At 40.0% G+C, this 22996-nt stretch overlaps 1 protein-coding gene across 1 annotated transcript; it reads left to right on the forward strand.

Annotated features, from left to right (window-relative positions):
• Positions 1-5725: 5725 nt before the first annotated feature.
• LOC104270057 (chromosome unknown open reading frame, human C12orf75) lies at positions 5726-13911 on the forward strand (the record flags this gene model as incomplete). The annotated part of the gene is made up of 3 exons (XM_009864296.1): positions 5726-5750; positions 12462-12497; positions 13832-13911. Coding segments are annotated over 3 exons (141 nt in total), but the record flags the coding sequence as incomplete, so codon positions are not given.
• Between the last annotated feature and the right edge of the window lie 9085 nt (positions 13912-22996).

Raw genomic sequence — 22996 nt, forward strand, 5'->3', positions numbered from 1 at the left:
TGGCCGAACAGGGTGCACCGGAGGCTTTCTGGTGCCGGGGTTGTCGTTAGGACCAGCGCCTCCAACAGCAGCGGTCCTAGGCACGGCGTGCCCAGGCCAGGAGCTGGACCTAAGGGATCCCACTGGGAGTGTAAGCTCCATCCTCTTTGCTTCCCTATAAGGCCACGAATGCCACTTCGGAAATTAATTTGTGCCACTCTTCTCCTCTGCTTGCCGGAGAAGTTGGAGGATATTCCAAGGTTGAGGTTTCTTGCATGGTAATGTGTAGCGCTGGCTGGTGCGTCCAGCTGGCTCCCTTATTTGTTAACTGTTATCTTCTGAAGAAGTAAGATCTGGGAAAATGGGTAAGATCTGGGAGCTGTTGTGCTCCTCCAACCTCCTAGCCCCCCCCCAAAAAAAAAGTGTATGGAAATTGATAAGCAGACCTTCACCATATGATTATAAATACAAGCATTTTGCAATCATTCTTCATCCTAGCTGCACTTGGCAAACATTGCCACCTGTTTCAGTACCCCTATTAAGTCTTTCAGATGCCCTGGTTAGCTTCACAGCCTCTTGAAAATGCACAGCAAAATAGTGGCCACGTTACTGGGTCTCCATCTCTTACCATTTTGACTTTATCCAGAGCTTCAGTGGCACCTCAGGTGGTGCAACTCTTGATTTGAAGAACTGGGTGTAGCTTCGAGTGTGAATGATGACACCTTCTCCCAAGTTGTACGTATGTGTGCGTGCTTGCATGGAGTGTTGCTGGTTTACCCACTAAACCCTGCACTTCATGCTCCTAAGGGAATGGGAAGTTTTTCTGCCATTATTGCTTACTTGATTTCTGTTCAGTGATTATAAATTAGGTTTTATGTATCACATGTATCTATCAGAGGTTTCTCTCATCCATAAAGAATTCACTGTATGAATTTACTTGAACTTTCAGTACTCTTATTAGAGCTGTCCTGTTTGCACAGCTTAATTCTCTACCTGTAGGTGAGTCATGCATTACTGTGACTGGAAGTTGTCTCAGTATATGACCAATGTAGCTTCATACTGCTGGGGTGTTCACATCCCATTTCTGTTTGCTGGGAAAAAGCATGAGAGCAAGGATAAGAGAAGTTCAGGGGAAAATTCCGAGTTGATTATTAGTCCCTTTGTAGTAGCTTCTTGATTAAGGTTGATCTGGCCACACTGTGAAACTTGTGCCAGGACACAAATGGGTAAATGTCAATTAGACTAACCTTGACAACGGTAGTATTTAGTGAATTACAATGAACTAAAAGTTTGTTTGTTTAAATAAATGTGTCTACTGTTGCATTAAAGGTGGCTATTTTCAGTAGCTTTTGGCTTGTAGATTCATAAATTATTTTTACTGAAGGTATAGTCCCTTTCGTAGTTTAACTCACCTGTAATACCTTTTATGCTACCTATAATACCTTTGAACTTGCATTTCCTGGCAGCTTTTTTGCATACTTTTTAGAAATAGTACACAGATCTCCAATGGCTTAGCACAGGTAAAACAATGACAATGCCATGTAAATCACACACTGGAATTATTACTTTTTCTCTGATACACTTTTCCAAAGCAAATTCAGCTCTGAACAGGTCCAGTTCTCACTTCCACTACTGTCAGTCAGGAATAATTCTATGGTGTTATAATAACCAGCAACTGGTAAGAAGTCAAATGTCTACCACTTATTTTTTTTCCGTTTAGCATTCCTTACAAAGTGTGTCTAATAAAAATAAAATTATTTTATGTAAAGACATACCATTTAAAATCAGATTCTAGATCTCTTAAGGAAAGAATAACTCTCAGTGTTTTCCCAGAAGATCTTAATACTGTGTAAATACAAATTAATTTAGTGGCTTATACAGCATGACTACATCTTTAATGCTACAGTTATGACTCTTCTACTGTCAGTAATGTCAAAGCTGGAGATACATAACATATAATTAACCTGTAACACTCTCTGTCATATTATATGACTAAGGATAATATTTTAATGTTCTGCATTCACAGAATACATTAGATGTGTTACACTAACTCCCATTTTCTTACTCTGGTAAAATTTCTATTGCAGCCTAACTTGATTTTCCTAAGCAGACGTATATGCAATGATAGTTCAGCTAATGATATTATCTTCTGTTGCACAGCTAGGATGACATCAGAGGAGCTATCAGCCTTATGGTCTGTGAGATCTAAACTAATAGACATGATCTAGAATAACATTTCTGTCTGTGGTGCAGTACTCCAGAACACTGATGTAAATCACAGAGTTTAAATTTTCCTTCCTGAGCATCAGACACTGGCAAAAGGCTCCTCAGCTGAGAAGTGGCAACTTCTGTTCTCCAAGTAATCTGATTTATACCCGTCCTTATTAATTCACCCCGGTGTTTTGTGTGTTAACTATGGATTATATTTAGTTTGAAACTTCCCATTGCCCATAGAAATTTTTTTTAACATATTGGTATTTTCCTGATGTTTTGTTGTCTTGCTTTACTTATCCTTCTTTGATGTTATTTCCTGGTGTTTTGGGAGTTCCAAAATAGCTCTTCTTTTTTTGTCTTTTAGAAAATATGCCCTTAAACATTAATTTACCTTTTTTTTTGAGTTAAGGCATGTCACTTCATACTAGTGTTGCTTCACTAAGAATTTTTAACTTCCTCCTCCTCTCTGTATCAATTGTAGTAGCAATGACAGCCTCTTAAATTATGGTACTCTGTGAAGGCTGGCGGTCTAGACTTAATTTAAATATAGAGAGAAGCTGTTAGTCTGTGGAGAGCTTCAAATACAGCCAAATTATGATGAAGGAGAACTTTCACACCACGATTAAACAGATTTATTAACTTCAAGTTTGCTGGAATGCCTAGGAAACAATCCTGCCATTCTACTTAAAATCCATCTAATTTTTAGAATTATTGTCTCATCGAGTCAAGTCTGTCTACATAAATGCCACCTGATGAGTTGTAGAAGTAATCAATTTGAAGTAAATTGATTACTTCTGTCCTCAGTTACACTGGGATATAAATAGATTAAATTCATTGATGTTAGGACTTGGTTCCCTATTGCTGTCTTTTGGAGCAAATCAGAAAGGTACCTACAATAGAAAACTAATGCATAATCTTTACAGTTGCATGCATGTATGCATAGTCTTGAGGGTTTTAATAGCTTTTTGTGACAGTTTGAAGTACTTACGAAATATTGTAGGAAATTGTTGATTAAAAATTAATGGGAAAATGTTTCAGAATCTGCTCTCAAGTCAGAAACTAGCATTTTTTGTGTCTGTGTTTTTATTCATGTAAGTGGTTGCCTCTCATCCTTTTTATGTTTGGAATTTTTGTCTTCCACATTCACTCATGATGCATTTCTCAGCACAGAGGAATATCGCCTGTCGCTATCAATTTCTGTCAACCATCTTTTGCTTTTGTCCTCCATTTATGGGAATCCTGCAGTGTCACAAGTGACAAGCTGCTGTTGTTTTGAAAGTGCAGACCCCTCTCTCACCAAATGCAAGGTGCTTTGGGATACGCTCATGTCATTCTTTATTTGTAGATTTTAATGGCTATGGGGTTTTGGGGGGTTTTTCGGAAGGATCACAACTCCACTACTTGAAACAGAATGTTATTCTTCTCTAATTACTTGGGCTCAGAGTGATGTACGGCTGAATGGGCCTCATTTATTCTGCAGGCTGTGCTCTTCCTTCTCCTCCTGCAGCTCTAAAATGCCAAAATGCTCCTGTGGTCCTGCTCCATAGAAAGTGTAAGCAGACAGGTCATTCAGGACAATTCAGTACTGTCTGTTTTTTTGCGGGTGAAGCTTCCTGGCTACCCCTCGGTCTGTTGCTCACGTTAGGCGGGAAACCAAACCAACATGAGCCTACTAAGACAAGGTTTGTAGAGTCAAGTGCCTCCTTTTTTTTTTAGGCCAAGCTGATAAAGTGGGGAAAAAATGGAAAAGCCTTCAAATATGAGGATTTTCTCAAGTCATATATCTAAATCATCATGGTTATGAGAGCACTAAGCCTTGCTGCTGTGGAACAGCTATGTGCTGTTTGTGAATCAGTAGCAAACAAGATCCTTTGGCTGAACTTCTGGTGAGAGGAACTTGAGTAACTATGAAATAATGTGTCACTTGCTAAACATGGAAGAGTTAGAGAAATATGTCAGTCAAATAATGGGAGTGAGGATGAATGGACTGGACTTTAAAAACAAACATATCTGTACAAACTGAGGTGTTACCGAGTTCCTGGTGAAATAAAATCTACATATAAGGAGTGTTCAGGCTCCCTAATGAAGAAAATCTTCTGAGTTTTTACATAGAGATACTTATGGGCCACCTATCTAAAGTGATGTACATTTGCAAACTCAGAACCTTTCCAGGAAGAAAACTGCTTTGTTAACTGGAAATACTTTCAGATCTATATTCAGGTCCTTTAGTGGTACTCAAGTGAATTTGGACCAAACTCTTATTTCACTTTTGGAAGTGAATATGGGAAGTAAAAAACACCGCTGAAACCAAAGCCAAGTCAGAGGAATTAGGAGTGATATTATGTTCAAGAGTTAGCTGTAAAGGGAGGTGTTTCCTGCCATCCATTCAGGTAGACGGTGCTGGAAGGCCTTGCGGGACTTTTTCTTCCTCTCTGCATTTAAAATAAGGATGCAGAAGGCATATTCTTGTATGTCAGAGTGAGACAAAGATATTTGCTATTTATTGATATTTTTCATCAGCAAAAATAAAGTCTTGCAAGAAATGAAGTGCCATGGCTGGAAAAAAACCAATCTACCTCCAAACCCATGAAATCTTTTGGATTGACAGCTGCAGTTTCTTCAGAATGAGCTCAGATAATCTCTTGCAGCCAAGTATTGAGAGGAAGAGAAAAAGAAGTGAAAGGTTTTCTAATGTCTACTCTAGCTTGTGTAATTAATAGAAGGGATAATTTGCTGGTTACTCAGCTGAGTGATATACCAGCAATAGCAACATGGCAATAATAACTTGGGAGGAACAGCAAAAGGTTTGTACTTGAGTGAATGTTCCTCTCTCAGCAAGAAGCATCTGAGTCACCAAAAAAAAAATCAATCACTGAGATCAAGCGGCCAGGCGGTAACTTTTGTCTTTTTGCTTTTTTTTGTTAAATAGCAAGATGAATTAAAGGATGGTTGATGAATTAAAGGGTGGTTGATCTCTTAAGAAGTTTAGGGCTTTGGATGAATTGTGTCCCAAAGTTTATATTAGTTCTGTCTGGTTCTTTTATAAAACTTTGTTTGTCTGGCAGGAAGAACGAAACAGTGTTTTACACCTGTAGTGCTGAGTCTACAAGTGACTCAAACAGCAAAATGCACAGGCATTCAGGAGTAACTGCTTCCTTAGTTGCAGTGACTTTGTAACAGAGAAAACCACCAGAAGACTGAGCAAAGTGAAGCATATAAAATTCAGAAGGATGATTTTTATCTTATGTTGCTCTCATCCTCAGTGACCGCACCTGGGCAATGGCCCACAGCAGCATCATTTTCATCCACTGAGAATCTGGCCCAGATTTAAGCGTGATAGATTGAAGGGGTCATAATCATTAATGATAAACTAGGTAATCGTGAGAAACCTGTTCTCTGACAACAGAAAATCCCGGTTGCTATTTATATGCTGTTTGGGACAGAAAGGCAGAAAAATGCTTACCGTACTGTCAGTTGATTTAGAGGATTATGCCATTATATTGTAAACATGATGACTTTTTTTTCATTCTAGGTGCCACAGGGACTACTAAAGATGTGTAAGTACTTACTTTTCTTTTTCAAATATGTAACCCTGGACTTCCTTCAGTCCTACTAGCCTTATACTAAATTTAGTCATACGTGATTCATCTGGCTTCTAACATATAATCATCACCATCAGATGTTTATTGTCTTTAGTGACAGCTTCCATCTCTACAAAACAACTTCGTATCTTATTTGCTTTTCTACAGATTCCTTCTCTTGTTATTTCTCTAACAGAAATGTGGGTTTTTTTTCCTTTTGTTGAGAGAGTTGTCTCCCAGAGGTGGTCATGTTACTTCGGACTACTCTTCCCTGTCACCTTTTTCCAAAGGTCGTATGAAACGACCACATAAATTTCCTCCAAGCTTTGTGAGAGATTTAAAGAGCCACTGAGATAAATTTCTCTCTTTGCAGGGGACCCATTAATGCATCCAGACTTCCTTTTCAAAGCACCCACCTTCTCTAGATGTTCTCTGAATTGAAGATGGTATCTATTGGCTACTTTTTCTCTCCCTTATCTTTCATGCTGAGTAGCAGAGGGCAGCCCTACCCATCCTGTTTTTCTCTAAATGTGGAAGGTCTTAACCTCTATTGTCCTGTTACCTCTTGCCAACTTCTGGTTTTCAGAAAAGCAGCAGCGAAAGATTAGCCTTTCTTGGCCCATTTTTCATTTGCTGATGCAGAAATGTGCAGGAACAGCTTTATGTAGCCATAAATTAATTTTCCTTTCAAAGGAAACATTAAAGAGGTCCTCCTGAGGTCTTTCCTTCTTCTATTTCATGTAATTGATATTTGCCACTGGAGTTGGAGATGAGGGACCTGGGAAAGATTTTAAAGTTGTGCAATAGGAACATTCTTCAGTTTCATTTACTTCATTTAGAATAAGGACTCTAATTAGATGGAGGAATCCTGGTGCAGAAATGAGGGCTGTCAAGTCAGATAAACAAGTGGAGAGGAGAGCATAACAACAGGCTTATCCTTGCTATTACAGAGCACGGCTGAGAACTAACGACAGGTCTCGCTTGGCAAATGAACACTTGTCACAGATACTCTTGAGATCTGTGTTACCTTCTGGGTTTGCAGTGTAAGACAATAAATAAATTACAGAAGGCAAGCTTAGGAGGAATGTCTTCTTGTTACACCCTGCAGCATCCATGCCCTCAGCACTTCTACATATACAAACCCATGGTTTTTAATTACATTAGGGCTGGTATTTGTTGTTCAATTTAGAGAATTTAAGTGACTGACTTAGAACTGCATCTCTCTCTTTGTGTTTCAGTAATTTTAAATTTCAAAACTGCAAGCGCTCTTAAATTATGAATTTACTAGGCATGCTTCTGTGCTTAAAAGAATGGGTATAGGTAGAACTGTGTTTCTGTGTGTGTAAGCATTTGTAGGGCCAGGCTTTAAACTGTGAGCATCCTACTTATTAGTGTTAAATCATCTGTCATATTTCAAAAAAGTATCAGGATAACTTAGAAGGAACAAATTACCAGTGCAGACTTCAACAAAGTGAAAGAGTCAATCCTGGAACCATTACTCATTCAGGTAAGTATAGTGGAGCAAACCAAACAACCTATGTGAGTAATATCATGGTTGAGCCTTCTCGTCAGACATTAGAAACACAGATCTGTTAATGAGGAATGGCACTGATGACCCAAAAGTCTTAAGCCAATCATCCTAATATTTAACAGCAGATTTTTGTTAAGCAAGTAAAATACCAGAAAAAAATATTTTAGTTTCATGGAAATGAACAAAACAGATTTATATTAACTAACATTATAGATCCACACAAGCTTTTGGTTTACACCTTTTCACATTTATCATCTAAAGTTCAAACAACTCCCTTTAAAAAAAACCCACATATTTTTTGATGTCATATTTCAGTCATATTGATTCTGGTCCATAAAAGCATTTATACGTACAGCATACTTTTTTGATACAGAATTGGTTATTCTAACTCAGGAGATTTCTCATTTCTTGACTGTGATTCTTTGCATGAGCATCTCCTGGAGTGAGCAGTCAGGCAGAAGGAGGGAGGGCTGGAACATGCTCTGAGCCTTCCTGGGTGACTGCAGGAAAGTTACTTTGCCCTCTGGGCCTTGAGTTTCTCCACCAGTAAGATAAGGATGATGATATGCTCTTCCTACACAAAGTGCTGTGAGGCAGGGCTGTGCCATGCCAAGAAGGATGGAATGGTCTGCAATGGTCTGGGAACGTGATGTCTCCTTGCGTACCCCCAGCTCTCAAATCAGTGCTGAATCTGTCGACTAGCTTCAGCCAAAACTCCAGCCCCACTAATAAAGTATGTCACTGCTAACTGGAAAAGCTTGGATACAGGTGTAAAATATGTGCTAGAAAACAGTGCAGTGCCTGTGATGTTCAGAATGTGCCTAAGCTCAGAGGAGGATGTCCAATGATAGGACAAGGGGCAACAGATACAAGCTGGAGCATAGGAGGTTCCACAAAAACTTTAGGAAAAACTTTTTCACTGTGAGGGTGCCAGAGCACTGGCACAGGCTGCCCAGGGAGGTTGTGGAGGCTCCTTCTCTGGAGACATTCAGAACCCTCCTGGACGTGTTCCTGTGCGACCTGCTGTAGGGGATCCTGCTCTGGCAGGGGGGTTGGCTAGATGATCTTTTGAGGTCCCTTCCAACCCCTGACATTCTGTGGTTAGTAACAGTAGGAAAGAAAGGATGCAGCAGTTCAAGCCTGTTTCAAAATACTGGGAAGAAATCCATCCAATACAAATGACAGTTCCCAAGAAATGCTGAGAAACTGAGGAGAAGCAGTCTGTCACTTGTGCAAAGTTTAGTGAATCGTTTCTAGTGCCACCATCGAGCATGGCTGGAAAGAGTCTATGCAGTGCTTGGCATGAACAGAGTCACAAAAGCTGAGGTAAGAAATTAGTGTGAATTAGTGTGAATGCATGTCATTTGATATTTAAAATCTTATGTGGAAAATGGCAGGTTCTTTTATCATCAAATGGACATAGGACTGATGGGTGTAAAAACTGACAATTGAACCAAGCATATTTTACAGACTTAGGAGAGTGACAGGAAGCCTCTTGGGATAGATAAATCCTAACCGAAAGAAACATTTACTCTAGCTGAAAATAGAATGCTGTTATGTGGATTTGCTGTTAAATCTGCATACCTGCTATAGGACTCCACCTACGGTACCTGCTGAAAAACGTGCTCTCAGTTCCTCTGCAGTAGATGTCAACAACATCTGAGGGAAGATGCAGCGACAGGGCAGCAGATCAGCCCAAAGTATGTTGGACTGCTAAGTTCCTTTTACCACATATTCCTGGTGCAGAAAGGCTTATCCTAGCTTACTTTTCCTGGAGGACTCTGTAAATGGAGAGGTTTAAAGATATTTTTTCTGCTGGGTTTTTCCTTCATCCCTGACATATTGGAGGTAGAGAGAGGAAGAGAAGGGATGTGCTGGACTCCTGTGTCCCCATACCCTCTCTGTGAATCTGGGAGATGTGGCAATGGGAACACTGCCAAAACCAAAGGAGGTTCTTTCCATTCTCATTTCCACACAGTCGAGTGCTGCTGTTGTAGCTCTGCTCCCGAGAGCCACCCATGTTCATCCCAGGCACAGAAGCAGCACCTGCCACAATGGGTCAGCAGACATCTGGGAATTAGAACGTGAAATCAGTGGGCACCTGTCAAAATGAGGCCATAAGCTACAATGTGTGAAGGCAAGAGGTGTGTGAATGTGTGTCATGCATAAGCTAGAGCAGCACTCCTTCCCATGTTGCTTAGAAAGGAGTCCCCAGAAAGGGGTGGAAAATGGCTTCTTCCTTAAGCGTCACCAGGATTTTTCTTCTTCTCCCACTCATGCTTCTACATTTCTCCTCTCTCTATTCACCTCCTCTTCCCCAGCAGGACTAGCCAGATTGCACCCAGTCATCACCCAGCCCAAGAGCTGAGTCCTCTACAATCCCCGATCATATTTGCTGTTGCACATTTAAGGGAAAAGGTATTGCAAAATTAGACTTCAGTTTCTAGCTACTAAGAGGAAAGGAAGAAAGCAAAATGTTGAAGAAAAAAATGGTCTGCTTAATCATAGACCTGGATAATTTGTTTTGGTGAGAGAATGACAGTAATGGTCCAGTGATGTCCCATTACGAAACATTTCTATAACAGAAGAAAATAACCTTGTTGCTTAATAGAGTCTTCTTTTTCAAACATTGACATTAATTTCCTGTTGGACAATATTGATTATTATTCTTACAACTCCATTTTAGAGGCTTTCAGCTGTGCATGAAGTTGCCAGTGCTTTTAGAGGATTCTTTTCTGTGGATAACGGTTGACCTGGATTATAGAAAATGTTTTCAGTGGTATGAGAAAATCAATCCTGTGGCACATTCAGTTGGTTCAACAGAAATGATTGTTTGTAGTCTTTTGGTACCCAAAGTCCCTTTCTCAAAGTCTTGTCATATTTTTTGCTAAAAATACAAGGCATGTTTCCACCCACTGATACAGGCTTTGCATATTCTTCAGCTGGAACTGGCCCACGTTAGCTTCACAGTCCTCAAGGGGAGTTGTCTCTGCATTTTTCTAGCTGTGTGCATGAGGACTGCAGGGTCACTTAGGTTACGTGGGGTCAGAGGAGATGGGAGATGCACTAGCTCCAAAAGTGAGGAGTGGCAGGAGAGCCGGAGAATGAGGAGTTCATTGCTCAGTCTTTTTTGAGTGGCAAGACGTGGTCAAAGACAGCAGACGAGGAGCCTTACCCCACTCACTCAGTGCTATGCCCCATGTAAATAGCATTTAGCAAAACTGCAGCATACTTAGATTTACCCCAGACCTCTACAATTAAAAGGACCTGTTAACCCTTATTCACTGTGGTGACGTGAAAAGGATAGTTGGTAACGTTCTGCCACTTAGAAAGAACATAAGTGTAAGATAATTTCTGACTTGTAGCAGTATTTTTAAGGCATTTGCTACCCTCCCAGGAGAGTGCTGACTGAGCTTTAAGGGGCTTTTCTTGCCTTTAAGGCTGTATCTCTGCACTTCAGACCAAAATCCCATTGGCTTCGGGGGTCAGTAATGGCATACAGCCCTGATGATTAAACAGTAGGCATGTCTACCTTTTAGAATAAATAAATTACAATTAGAAATGTCATATATTATTGTTAAAGATCATAGTTCAGAAATGCCTTTCAAGACTACAGTATGGATTTAGCCCTAATGCTGAGTAAAGGCCAGCTCTCAGTTTTGTTGCCTGGGGAGCGGATCAGAAATTCATGGATCAGCTCATAGAATCGTAGAATCACTTTGGTTTCAAAGGCCTTTAAGACCATCAAGTCTAACCATTAACCTAGTGATGTCAGGTCCACCACTAAACCATGTCTCTGAGCACCACAGCTACACGTCTTTTAAATACCTCCAGGGATGATGACTCCACCACTGCCCTGGACAGGCTGTTCCAGTGCTTAACAACCCTTTCTGTGAAAACGTTTTTGCTTAATGTCCAATCCAAACCTCCCCTGGCCGTTTCCTCTTGTCCTCATAAAGGGGAGTGTCTTTGCATTGTCCCCATAGTCCAGGAAGTTGGTCCTTCAATGGGAATATTCACATGAGGACATTGGGTGAATAGCCTGTTCATGAGAATTTCTACAGCAGAGCCCTCCTTGGGTTGTGGTGCCCCTTTTGCTGTTGGTGGCATTCCCCAGGCACAGCTGTGGCTGTGTCTCCTAGCTCCCTAAGCAGCTGCAATGCAGGGCTCCTTGAGAAGTTTGCCCCTAGCAGTAGGGGCAAACAAGCCTGTGGATTTAACTGCACTCAAGTTATCTTGCCTCTATTTTTATTGCTAGATTTGTAGGTTACAGGCCAAGCTGAAGTGCAGTTGCTGCCCTGGTCCATACCCAGACATGCAAATAGAGCTTAAAGTCCAAATATTTAATCAGAGGTGGATGAGTGATTTGTGTGGAGACTGATGTTGGGGCACATACTGAGACTGCAGCACAGGCACTATACCCTCAGGGAGTAAGAATAAAGTTTTTATATTTTCCATACTACTTTTGCCTTCACATTGATACCGATTACTTTACCTCCTGCTCTGGTTCATCTACACTGGACAGTATCTCGAGGGGGTAGCCAAACATCAGTGACTACCTGTGACTGGCCTGTGATTTACTTTGAAGGTAAAAGAGAAGTAATTGCTCATTTATGAAGAATTAGTAACAGCTATTTGGTTTGCAAACAACTCTGACTTCAGGAATTGCAGTACCTTGTCTTATGGAGAGGCTCAGCTTTTGGCATAGCTGCTCTGAAGGTTTATCTTTCTTCATCCTCATTGCCATGCCAGAATGGATGCACAGTCCCTTCCACTCTTCCTTTGGTGGAATAAAGCCCAGACTCATTCCTGTTATGCACAGATCATTTATGTTCCTGTTATGTGTGGAGACACACTCAGGAAAATTGTTAATTTACCCATTTCAGCTTGCCTATCTACTTTCAAGCATCACTGGCAGAGGTCATGAAAAGTAGGCTGCATCTATTCTCAATCTTTTTCTTTCTTCTGTGCATTGGATTGGAAAATTGTCACTCTTTTCATGACTGTATGAGTACTTTATTGATTTGTGGATTACCTGAATTAAACCTGGATCAGTAATAATCCCCTTTTTCTCTTGCTGTTCAGTCTACCTAGATGGTCATGGAGTATCTGAAAGAAACAATCTGCTAATGTGCTTTGTATTTTTGATATTACAGAGCAGAAGAATCTGTATCAGATGATGACAAAAGGAGGTAGGTGCTCTACCAGGACCGGCTTTATTTGAAATAGGCCGCAGTGAGTGCTGCTGCCAGATGTACAACCTTCCTTCCCTCCGAATTCCTACCAACACCACCAAAGCAGAGAAAAAAAGAAGAGAAAAGAGAGGAGGAAGTCTCACACAGTGCCTAGTATTGATGAGTCTCCTCCACCCCGTTAGTGAGTTGGAGAGGGGGCAACTTTGCAGCAAGGAGAGCATGTCATCGCACAGCTGTGGGTGATGTGCTCGGTAAGGGCCAGTGACCTCTGCCTTCACAGCAGCCCCACTACAGAAGATGGCATTAGCCCTTGTGGGAGATCTCTGCTGGGCTGGAAATTGAAGAAAGTATGACTCTCTCATCAAACAAATCAGAAATCGACTCAGAGCCCCAGGGGCTGGAGGAGGTGTCATTAATTTGGCACCTAACGGGGCAGAACAGCATAATGAGAGTCTCTGCAAATAGCTCCAGGCATGGCAGAGGCTCTTAAGAACCCAGTTTTTCACCTCTTTGCACCAGTTCCTGCTTTTCATACATGCCTTGGAGCCAGAAATTGGGCTCCACAAGGCCATGAAGGGGAGAGGGTTGGGCTATTAAAGTACCTAACACCCTCCTACTTCTTCCTACTAACAATTTTCACCAAGTGTGGCCCTAAGCAGGGGGATGCAGGTCCTGTTTAGTACTGAGTAAAGGTCACAGTGCTCTTTAATTGGTGTATGTTGTTTTAAGTGAGGTTCTGGAACAGGTTGCCCAGAGAGGTGGTGGAAGCCCTTTCCCTGGAAGTTTTTAAGACCAGGCTGGATGGGGCTCTGGGCAGCCTGATCTAGTGGGGGATGTCCCTGCCTATGGCAGGGTGTTGGAACTAGATGATCTTTAAGGTCCCTTCCAACCCTGACAATTCTATGACTCTATGATTTTTCGGTAGTCCCAGCATCAAACATTACCATCAGACTGACTGTCCTCAGTTGGATATATTCATTGTCTAGAAGAACGTGGGCAGGTGGGCTTTATTGTCACAAGGCAGCTGGATTTAATGAAAAACATTAGGAACATGATTGAAATACAGCTCCTTTCACAGGCTTGGGTCCCACTTAAGAGTAGCAGCTAACCTCAAGGTATTTTTTGCCTGTCACTGTGTTAGCAAGCACGTGGCACTTGATATGCACTTTTCCCACAGCCTTGGGAAAGGCGGGCTTCTCTGCTGAAGCTCATGCAGGGGTGCCTTCCTCTCTGACCATCCACCATCTTCGTAATGCTGCTGCTTGATTGTCCCTCTGTGGGGAGAAGTGCTACATTAAGCTCTGATGTCTCTAATTGTTTCTTTAAATCAGGAACTATGGTGGGGTGTACGTTGGCTTGCCGTCGGACGCGGCTCCTATGGTTTCCAGTCAGACGAAAGCTGCACCAAAAGGTACCGGAAGGTTGAATGTGGCAATTCTCCCGCTTTCTCGGTTTAATTCTATCTGCCAGGGTGTATTTCCTTTAAAAATCAATTATTATTTCAGACAGACTGTCTAGCCTTGGAGCTTCTTAAGGCAGTGGGGCTATTTATAATAGTTAAAGCGATTGTTCCCATTTATTTAAATTTTAACACACTTTTGCAGAAGGATCCTAGAGTGGATGCTGACAGTGTGGTACATTGTCTTCTGAACAGCTTCTCCACACTTTGAGTGCTCTGTGAATTCAAAGAAAACAAAACCCTGTTAGGACTAAGAGGCTGTGATAGATGCACTTGCAGAGCCTGAGTGCTATTTTTAGTTCTGAAGGTGTTTACTTGCATTGTGGTGAATTCCAGTAATAACAGTTAGTAAGTGCTTGCCTTCAGGTTTATTTCTGTTCTTATATGAAACCCAGTGGAAACTGTTTCTTTTCCATGTGGTATTTTCAAACAGCGAGAAAAAGCATTAAGTTTATAGGTACTTAATAGACAAGTCATAAACATATTATGAAATCATGTAATATTGTTTAGATTTAATACAACAAAATGCTGATGTCACATATGTACAGCACAGTTTAGTCACTGGCTGGTGGTTCCAAAATTTGCTGCGAAACGTAAAAAATGGAGAAAAATAACACTGCTAACCAAAACAATAGTAGCTGGTTTTGGAACAGTAGTACCTTTGCTGCATGTTTTTTTTAAACAGTATTCTAAACTAGTGATATGTTACAATGTTTTAACCATCTTTATCTTTTTTTCTAATTAAGATTAGAAGGAAATAAACACATCAAGATGCAAAAAGCTGGAGGTACAGTATGTATTAATTAATGTCACGTGTTTGACATGTGTTTGTTGACAGAAACAAATTCCCTGTGCTGCTCTCGGGTGGTCTGAGAATCCTCCAGTTCCTTCTCCAGCTGTAGCATAACTTCTGGAAGCTGGACCAGGGGCCAGTTTTGAGTGGTGCAGACACAAATTATAAAGTGGGTAAAGTCACCTTCTTGGTGAGAATTGAGGAGATTTTGTATTACTCCATTTGGGAATGAATAAAAATCAGATGTCTTTATATTCATCTTCACACAACAGCTAATCCTACTAAGACCTCCCATGAGAGGTGGGGTGCACCAGCAGTGCATAGACCAGCACCTGCAGAGACAAAGCGTTTCCCAGGAATGAGTAGTTTGCAGTTAGAAAACATCTTCTCCCTTTTGGGGTTGATCTTAAGGACTGAAGTGAGGCACCCACTTGGTAACGTCTTGGAGCTTTTGTCTTGCTGTGGGACAATCGGTGTGGGCTTCACAGAACAAGGCAGTGAAAAATCATAGGCCTTATTATTGACTTAAGAGTTTCAACTAGCTAAAATCCTTTACAAATTTATATCTGAAGAAAAATAAAAGAAGCTAAGTTTCCATTCAGAATTTGAACTAAATAAGCATTAATAAATTTTGAAAAGGAAGTGCTTTGATGATTAGCCAATGGGAAGGAGGAAATCATAAAGCTGTCAACAATTTCCACAGGAAGGAGAACCCTTTCCTAATCTAGGTGAAGGACCAGAAACAGTTCTGGTTAGTCCCAGTGCTGGATGCAGGCCTAGTAGAGCAGAACATACATTTACTAATTACCTTTAATCATATCAATGGTTAAAGCTCCATGGACTTTGCTAGGAGCACTCATATACAGGGAGATCTTCAGCTGCTCATCCCATGTAATTTCAGTAAACTAGCTGAGATATCACCATCACCCTTGACCTGGGCTGGACTGAAGCACCTTCTTGAGGTTGCAGCTTTCCATCTGTTGTTGGTGAACAGAGCCTGGGTTAATTAGGTCCTTGTCTAGGTGCTTTAGTTAAATGCCTGAAGTTGGGTAGAATCAATCACTTGACATTTTTTGCAGTTCAGAGTAGTTGGAAGTGTACTTTGCCTTCACTGGTGCAAAATCAGGGCTTGGCTGCTGACTCAGGCTCAAAACGATTTACGTAGATGAGTGCCTTCGAATCCGCAAAGGGTCCTCTGAGCTCCACGAGTTCATGTGCATGTGTGTCTGCAGGGCATAGACTACAAACCTCTCTGCTTCTAATGACAACCTAGTTCTCTGGTTTATGTATAGAGCGTTACTGAATTGCTTTACCTATATTGCTTTACCAGTCCAGCTAAATCTCTTTGTTCCTTTGTTTTTCTTAACAGTCTTCTACTAAGACCAGTTGCCAGTGCTTTAGAGAGAGCTGTTGTTGTGCTGAAGATTCTTCTATTTACGTAGCCTTCTGGAAAGCAAGAGAGATCAGAGCACCAAAAAATAAAAACTGTTGTAAATTCCAACTACGGGTAAAGCCTAAGTACAGCGTTGAATCAATTTCCTATGATGGTTGCATTACGGAAACCTCCTGCCGTTCTCCGGTAAAAAAATGAAATTAATGAACTCATGGTGGATGTTTCTGCACAAGAGCTAACTTTGATGATCTGCAACTTATTTCTCTGTGGCCATATTGCAGATTTCATCAGCTATCAGCTACGCTTCGTATATTTTCTCCAACAATTTTGATAGATTTTATATAGAAAGCAATTACTACTGTCCACTTAATAGTTCCTATGGTAGGTTCCTATAAATTAATTGTTAATTTACTTCAGAGTAATATATTTGACAGGTTTGCATCTTTTTGGTAATATTGCAAATTTTAATATTTTTGCTGTGAAGTCATAAGAATAGGATGAAATAGGCATAAGACCATTTGGTTCTTTATAATTATTACTATCACTTTTATACAGTCAGACAAATACTAGTATTTAATTTTCACCTTTTAAGAAGATACTATTCAAGAAAAATTATTTACATAAGAACAGGGTACTTCATCGTAATATTTACATGTCTGTTTTTATTTTCTTCAGCTTTATCTCTTTTATAAAGCATTACATGAAAAAATACTAACGAACCAACTATTATGCTATGTCTTCTGTTCTGTGTAATTTATGATGACATTTCCTCACATACAAATGAAGTGATAGTATTTTCCGAGACAGTGGGACTAAACTCCAGCGCTGCATTCTCCTGAACTGTAGAGGATTTTTTGATCACTATTAGAGTTTTATATTCCTGATGCACCTCTAAGCATCTCTAGTATGGCAAATTGTAACAGAATGAGAGTTATTATTACTTTAGCAAATTGTTGTATTAAGTAATAGATGGGAGGTTTTAAAATTCATTAAGTTTATAGCAACTGTAGGTTTCCCACAGAACATAAAACATATTATACATTTCCATATGGCTGGACAAGTATTTAAATTATTAAAGCCTTTTGCGTAATGCTTTAGTCAAACTTTTTTTTAATAGGACACGAATGCCATACTCTTTAAACAAACAAATAAACAAAAAAAACCCCAACCCACACCTTATTAATGCATTACCATAGATTAATGACCACATATAAAGGTAAAAGAAAAAAACAACCCAGAAAATTTGGCCACAAAGAAGTGAAATATTGTGAAGCATGAATTTCCTGCCCATTTCATTGATATTTCTTAAGACCAATAAACAACCATTGACTATGATTTCCTGTAAGTCACAAATCTTGCTTTAAAAGAAGTGGTAGTTTTTTTGGTGTGAGGCTTGTGAAAAGAAATACTTAAAATTATTCCTCACTTGTCCTCTTAAGTATTTGTGGCATTATTTGCTGTTATTCTCTAGAAATCTTCTACTTAGATTATCAATGATTTCAGCCTTCCACCTCCTGAAGACAAATATGCATCTCATTCTTGACCCCTTCGACCTCAAACTGAGAGGAAATAAACTTGAAGATTATGAGGTGGTGTTAAAATATCCCAGTATGAATGAATATCTGTAGATTACATCTGCAGAGTCTTGTTCTTGCAAGCCAAGCTGATGAGAATTCAAATAGCACCGACTAATAAACATACAGGTTTGCCTCCCGCCTGCTTACTGTAGCATAAGGGTATGATTTCTGCATCACGTCACAGGAATGGTCTAAGTGGTTTGCATGGTGCATATTTATTTAGTACAACTAGGCCCTTGCCTGACATGATCATGATTGCCCTTCCCAAGGCAGCAAAAACCCATCAGCCATCCTCGATAGGTTGTAGTTCAGCTACTGCATGGAAAGCTGACAACAGATGCCAGTAATCTTCCCAGTTATTTGTCCACTTCACAGAATCACAGAATCACAGAATCACAGAATGTCAGGGGTTGGAAGGGACCTTGAAAGATCATCTAGTCCAGCCCCCCTGCCTGAGCAGGATCACCTACAGTAGGTCACACAGGAACGCGTCCAGGAGGGTTTTGAATGTCTTCAGCGAAGGAGACTCCACAACCTCCCTGGGCAGCCTGTGCCAGTTCTCGTGAACCCTCATAGTTAAAAAGTTTTTCCTAATATTTTAGTGGAACCTTCTAAGTTCCAGCTTGTAGCCATTACCCCTTGTCCTGTCATTGGACATCACCGAAAAGAGCCTGGCTCTCCCGACACTCCCCCTTGATTTCCATCCTTCAGTTGCTGGGAAGAATGATCAAAAAGGTGGACAGGGGTAAATTCCTATGTCACTTGTTCTCCTACTGACATCTGAACCCCCATATGTGGGCTGAGGAAAGAAAGAGGTGATCATTAACAAGTAACTCCTAGCAGTTGGTGGTGGGACAGTTGCAAAGGGTACTTTTTCTTGTTTTACGTCATTGCTTAATTTTTCCTGTGAGAGCTCCAGAGGAGTGTGGAGCCCTTTGCAGAATTGGCCTCTTAATGACTCATCCTCTGAATGTGTGGGAGGTATGGTGGTTTCTTAATATTTTTGTTCCTCTGCATTTTTTCATCTCGAAAGCTTAGTGATAAACTGACAAATGTTTCAGTGTCATGGACTGGAGCCTCTGCAATAAATATACATTCATTTATGCCATGTAGGCCTGCAGACATCAAACTGAAGAACTAGGGCCTTGTCTTGGATTTGCAGACTCTTGTCTTATATTTGCAGACTCTTCTCTTTTGTTTTCCCAAGGACCCACAGATCTAGAAACTGTATGTCAGGACACTGTATTCTGTCTTGGCCAAACTCCACTTAGGGAACTGCTTTTCTGCTCATCAGAATTCCTCTATGGTGTGCAGCATTTCTTAAGCCTTTGTTAATAAAAGCACATGACGTTTCATGGAGAAATGAGTGTATGTGTTCTTTCAAAACCTACGATCTATGGATATTTCTCTTATGAGGAGGAACACAAAAGGAACCCTATATGCCAGCTGCCAGCTGTGCATTTGATGGCATCCTTGGAGGATATTTAAACACTCAAATGATGGTTCTATGTGAGAATGGAGAACGGAACACAAGGAGCCATTGAATAGTGGAATTGTTATTAAGGAATATACTTTGGTTTTGACAAAACATCTTGAATTGTCATTTGTAAAGAAGAAACATTTAAATGTTGGGACTGTAATGCCATTTCCTTTGCAGTTGTCACTCTTTCTCCAGCCAGAGCTGAAGAGCCAGTAAAAATAGTTTAGCAAAGACTATTTGAGATTTTTAGACAGCCCAGAAATACTATGCTTGAATTCACATAGCTCAGACAATTGAATCTTGAAAAATTCTGGAAGATAGGATTTGAACTACAGTTTGTGATTAGATGAAAACAATCTCGCTGGACTGCAAATTTTGATCTAGTCATCCAAACTCTTTCACCTCAAAGACAAATGCTCCTTTGAATTATGCTGATGACACAGTACATTTATTTTGCTTTCTTCTTAACAGAGAACCTAGAGCTTAGTTGTAAGGACCCAGCTTCTTGGTATCTGGGTAGTCCAATGCTGCCCATCTCATGTGTGCCATCCACCTCACAGTGTAGTTCAGAGGATGTGACATAGGTTTAAACCAGTGTTGCTCAAGAGCTAAAGCTGTCACTAAGGGTTGCAGAAGACTGGATAAAGCCTGGTATAAGCTCAGTTTGGACTTCATTCCCTCAAGTGAAATCCTCTCGTAGCAAAGCATCCACCCAAGGCTGAAGCCAGAGAAAAACATGAAGGTAAAATTTGTCTCTAACAAACACTAAAGCAAAGTACTAATTTGTTTGATTTCATCCTGCCTGTCTAGCAGAGGATTCTCTGCTGTATTGGACTATGGTTGAAATGGCATCACTAGCGTATTGTTCCTTGTCACCCACACAAGTCTAGTGATTCTCAATAATCATGCTTCCCAAGCAGTCAGTGAGTCACTCATGATCTGTTTTCTGCAAAGTAGACCTCTGTTTGGTTCCCATGGTGATCAGAAGTGACAATTATTACAGACTGCTACTACAGCTCCTCAGCTGCGTGCACCCACTAAAAGAAGCTCTTACCTGGTTATAGTCCCTTGGAGTTTTGCAGCACATTGTCATTGCTTCCTTTTGAGAGTGATTTGAACACTTCGGATGAATTGGCTTTGTGGAGAACGTGATAGAGGAGAGTTTTTTGTGGAGTATTTTTGTTTCATAATGTATTTAGAAAAAGACCAAGAGAATAACAGCTCTGTAAACTTACCATAGAGCAATGGTGTGCCAGTATTGCAGGAAATCTTTGGAGGCCAGGCTAAATGATTCAACCCTTGCTTTAACAACAAACATGCACAGAAGTTAGATTTGTCATAATAGGAGAGATTTCATTGTACATAATCTGACAGTTTTTGCTGTAACCAAATGTAGGAGTGTTTCTCAGACAGCAGAAACCTGTCTGTGGGTGCTTAAAACGGCTGTTGCCCATGTTGTTGGAACTTCTGTGTAGTAGACACTTATCTGGTCATCATTAAAGTACCTATAGCTGAAGACAGGACCGTGCTGGTGAAACAGATCATTCTGCAAAGTGCAGTGAAACTCTCATTAGCTTAACTGTACTGAGAAAATAATTAGAAAGACACCATGGGATGGAACCTGGATGAAAGGGACTCCATGTGCCAGAAAGGAGGAAATACGTAAGAGAATGAGGATTATAGTATTATGCAGTAAAGACAGGTGCAGAATGAGGTTAGGAACTGAAAATGACGTAAAAAAGGAAATTGTTTAATTAAGTATCTGCTCCATTTCTCTGTTATTCTAATCTCTTGAGAACAGAACAAGAAGTAGACCATTGCCAAATCATTTTAAGACTGAAGAGAGATGGGAATTGGTTTATTGGTTCATTCCAACCCTCAGGTGTCTGAGATTGCAAACCTTTTGGAAAAAACTTATCTCATTTTTCTTTACTTACTGGGTATTACCAGGGTATATAAATATCCTGCCTTCTCTTCCAAAATTTGTGTTGATGTTCCCTTCGTTCGTGTGTCTCTGTGCAGACTGAAACTTCCAATTACTTTAGAAGTTTGCATCACTCTTCAAAAACAATTTAGTAGACTGAGGAAATATATGAGATATAAAAATGATTAACAGGCATAATACAAGGAAAGTTTATAAAACATGCAAAAAGGAAGCAAGAGCTTAACCTGAAAAATAGAGTAAAGTTAGAATCAAAGCTTTGGTTTACTTATGCCATCTAGTTTACATTTCTCATAACTAATGGATCAATGTGCAAGTGATAAGTTTGGATCAATCATAGCACCCTTATTGGTACTGTGGGAATTAGCAGTCCACTTAGTTTTGTTTATGGTCATTGATTCCTATGTTACAGGAGATGGTAGTAAGGTGAATTCCTAAATTCCACCCTTAGCATTCGCTGCCCACTTTTTCTGTTGGCTGGATCCCAGTGTTGTCTGCAGGATTGGCTTCAGCTCCATAAAATCTGAGCTCATTGGATTCTTTCTGTGAGGTTGTGATTCAGAGCGACACGTTAATTGGAGGCAGGTCATTTTCAATTGCTGTTTTGTGGGGGATACCAGACTGCAGGAAAACGTAACACTGTTTATTGGAGTTAGGGAGGTATTAAAAATTTGGAGGGAGTCCACATGGCATCGCTACCAAGCTCTACTTGGCAGAACACAAGCATAACATGACATGCATAAATAAATAAAACCCAGGAGGTACTGCACACCTTTCAGCTTATATCAAAGATCATATTTATGGTTGTGTATTATGGGACACTGACTGTAACTTTGAGTGGAGAATATTTTTTTCACAGCTAAGTTTCCATTCCCAAAATGGTGTTGCTGTAAGGAAAAAATTTGGAAATATTCCAACTACCTGGTTTGTCCATAGGAGCCTTACATGCTTTTGAGAAATCAGCCAACAGATTATGTTTAAAATTAGAAGATTTAATTAGATCTTAATGTATAAATAGTATCAACTTGAGCAAACTCCAAGTATCTGGTTATTATAACAATGTACTTCATCTTAGAAGTCTCACAAGAAACCAGTTGCCTCCTTTTTTTTCCTCTCCCAAGTTGTGGGCTACTTTAATAAATAAATGATTAAATTTTTATACTGTTTTATCAAAGGAACTGCTTTGGATCATTGGATAAGAACAAACCATTTTTGGCAGGGAATTAATTTGTAATAAGGAAACTGTGCCAGCCAGGGGAGAGTGGAGCTTCTATAATTTCCAAATTCTTTTTAATAGAATGAATAATTGTTGGAGAACTTACACAGCACTGTTAAAGAGTCTTTGTTCAAGACATCATTGCTTGTATAAGCATGGATTCTTGAGAAACTCAAGATTTCCAGTTAAAAGAACCCTGAAATTTACTACTTGGAAAATAATTTTTGATTTCTGATAATAATTTGCCAAAAGCAGCATTATATTTTTCCCTTAGAGTTTCAAAAGGAAGCCAAATTCTCCTCTGAACCACTAAGAAAAACTATCAGCCTCTTCTTGCCTGCAAACCATTGCAGACAATTCTCATTCAGAGGTACAGGAAAAAAGATAAACAGTATCACCTAGTTCTATCACAGGGACATATATGTTCATACACTTTAAATCAATCCCAGTCTTTTACAAATTAGGATAGATTAGGCTAAATAACATGTTTCCTTCCTTCAGGTATTTTCATTAAATAGTGATATTATTCCTTCATTTTTCCTGTTGGCTGAAATAATCCCTGGCAAAAATATTTCCTCTATATTTGTTGTAAGAATGTGCAATTCATTGTAATTTTCAAAATGTCTTGCACTCTTT

The sequence above is a fragment of the Apaloderma vittatum genome, unplaced genomic scaffold (assembly GCF_000703405.1).
Source record: "Apaloderma vittatum isolate BGI_N311 unplaced genomic scaffold, ASM70340v1 scaffold34222, whole genome shotgun sequence".
In the NCBI taxonomy this organism is placed as follows: Eukaryota; Metazoa; Chordata; class Aves; order Trogoniformes; family Trogonidae; genus Apaloderma; species Apaloderma vittatum.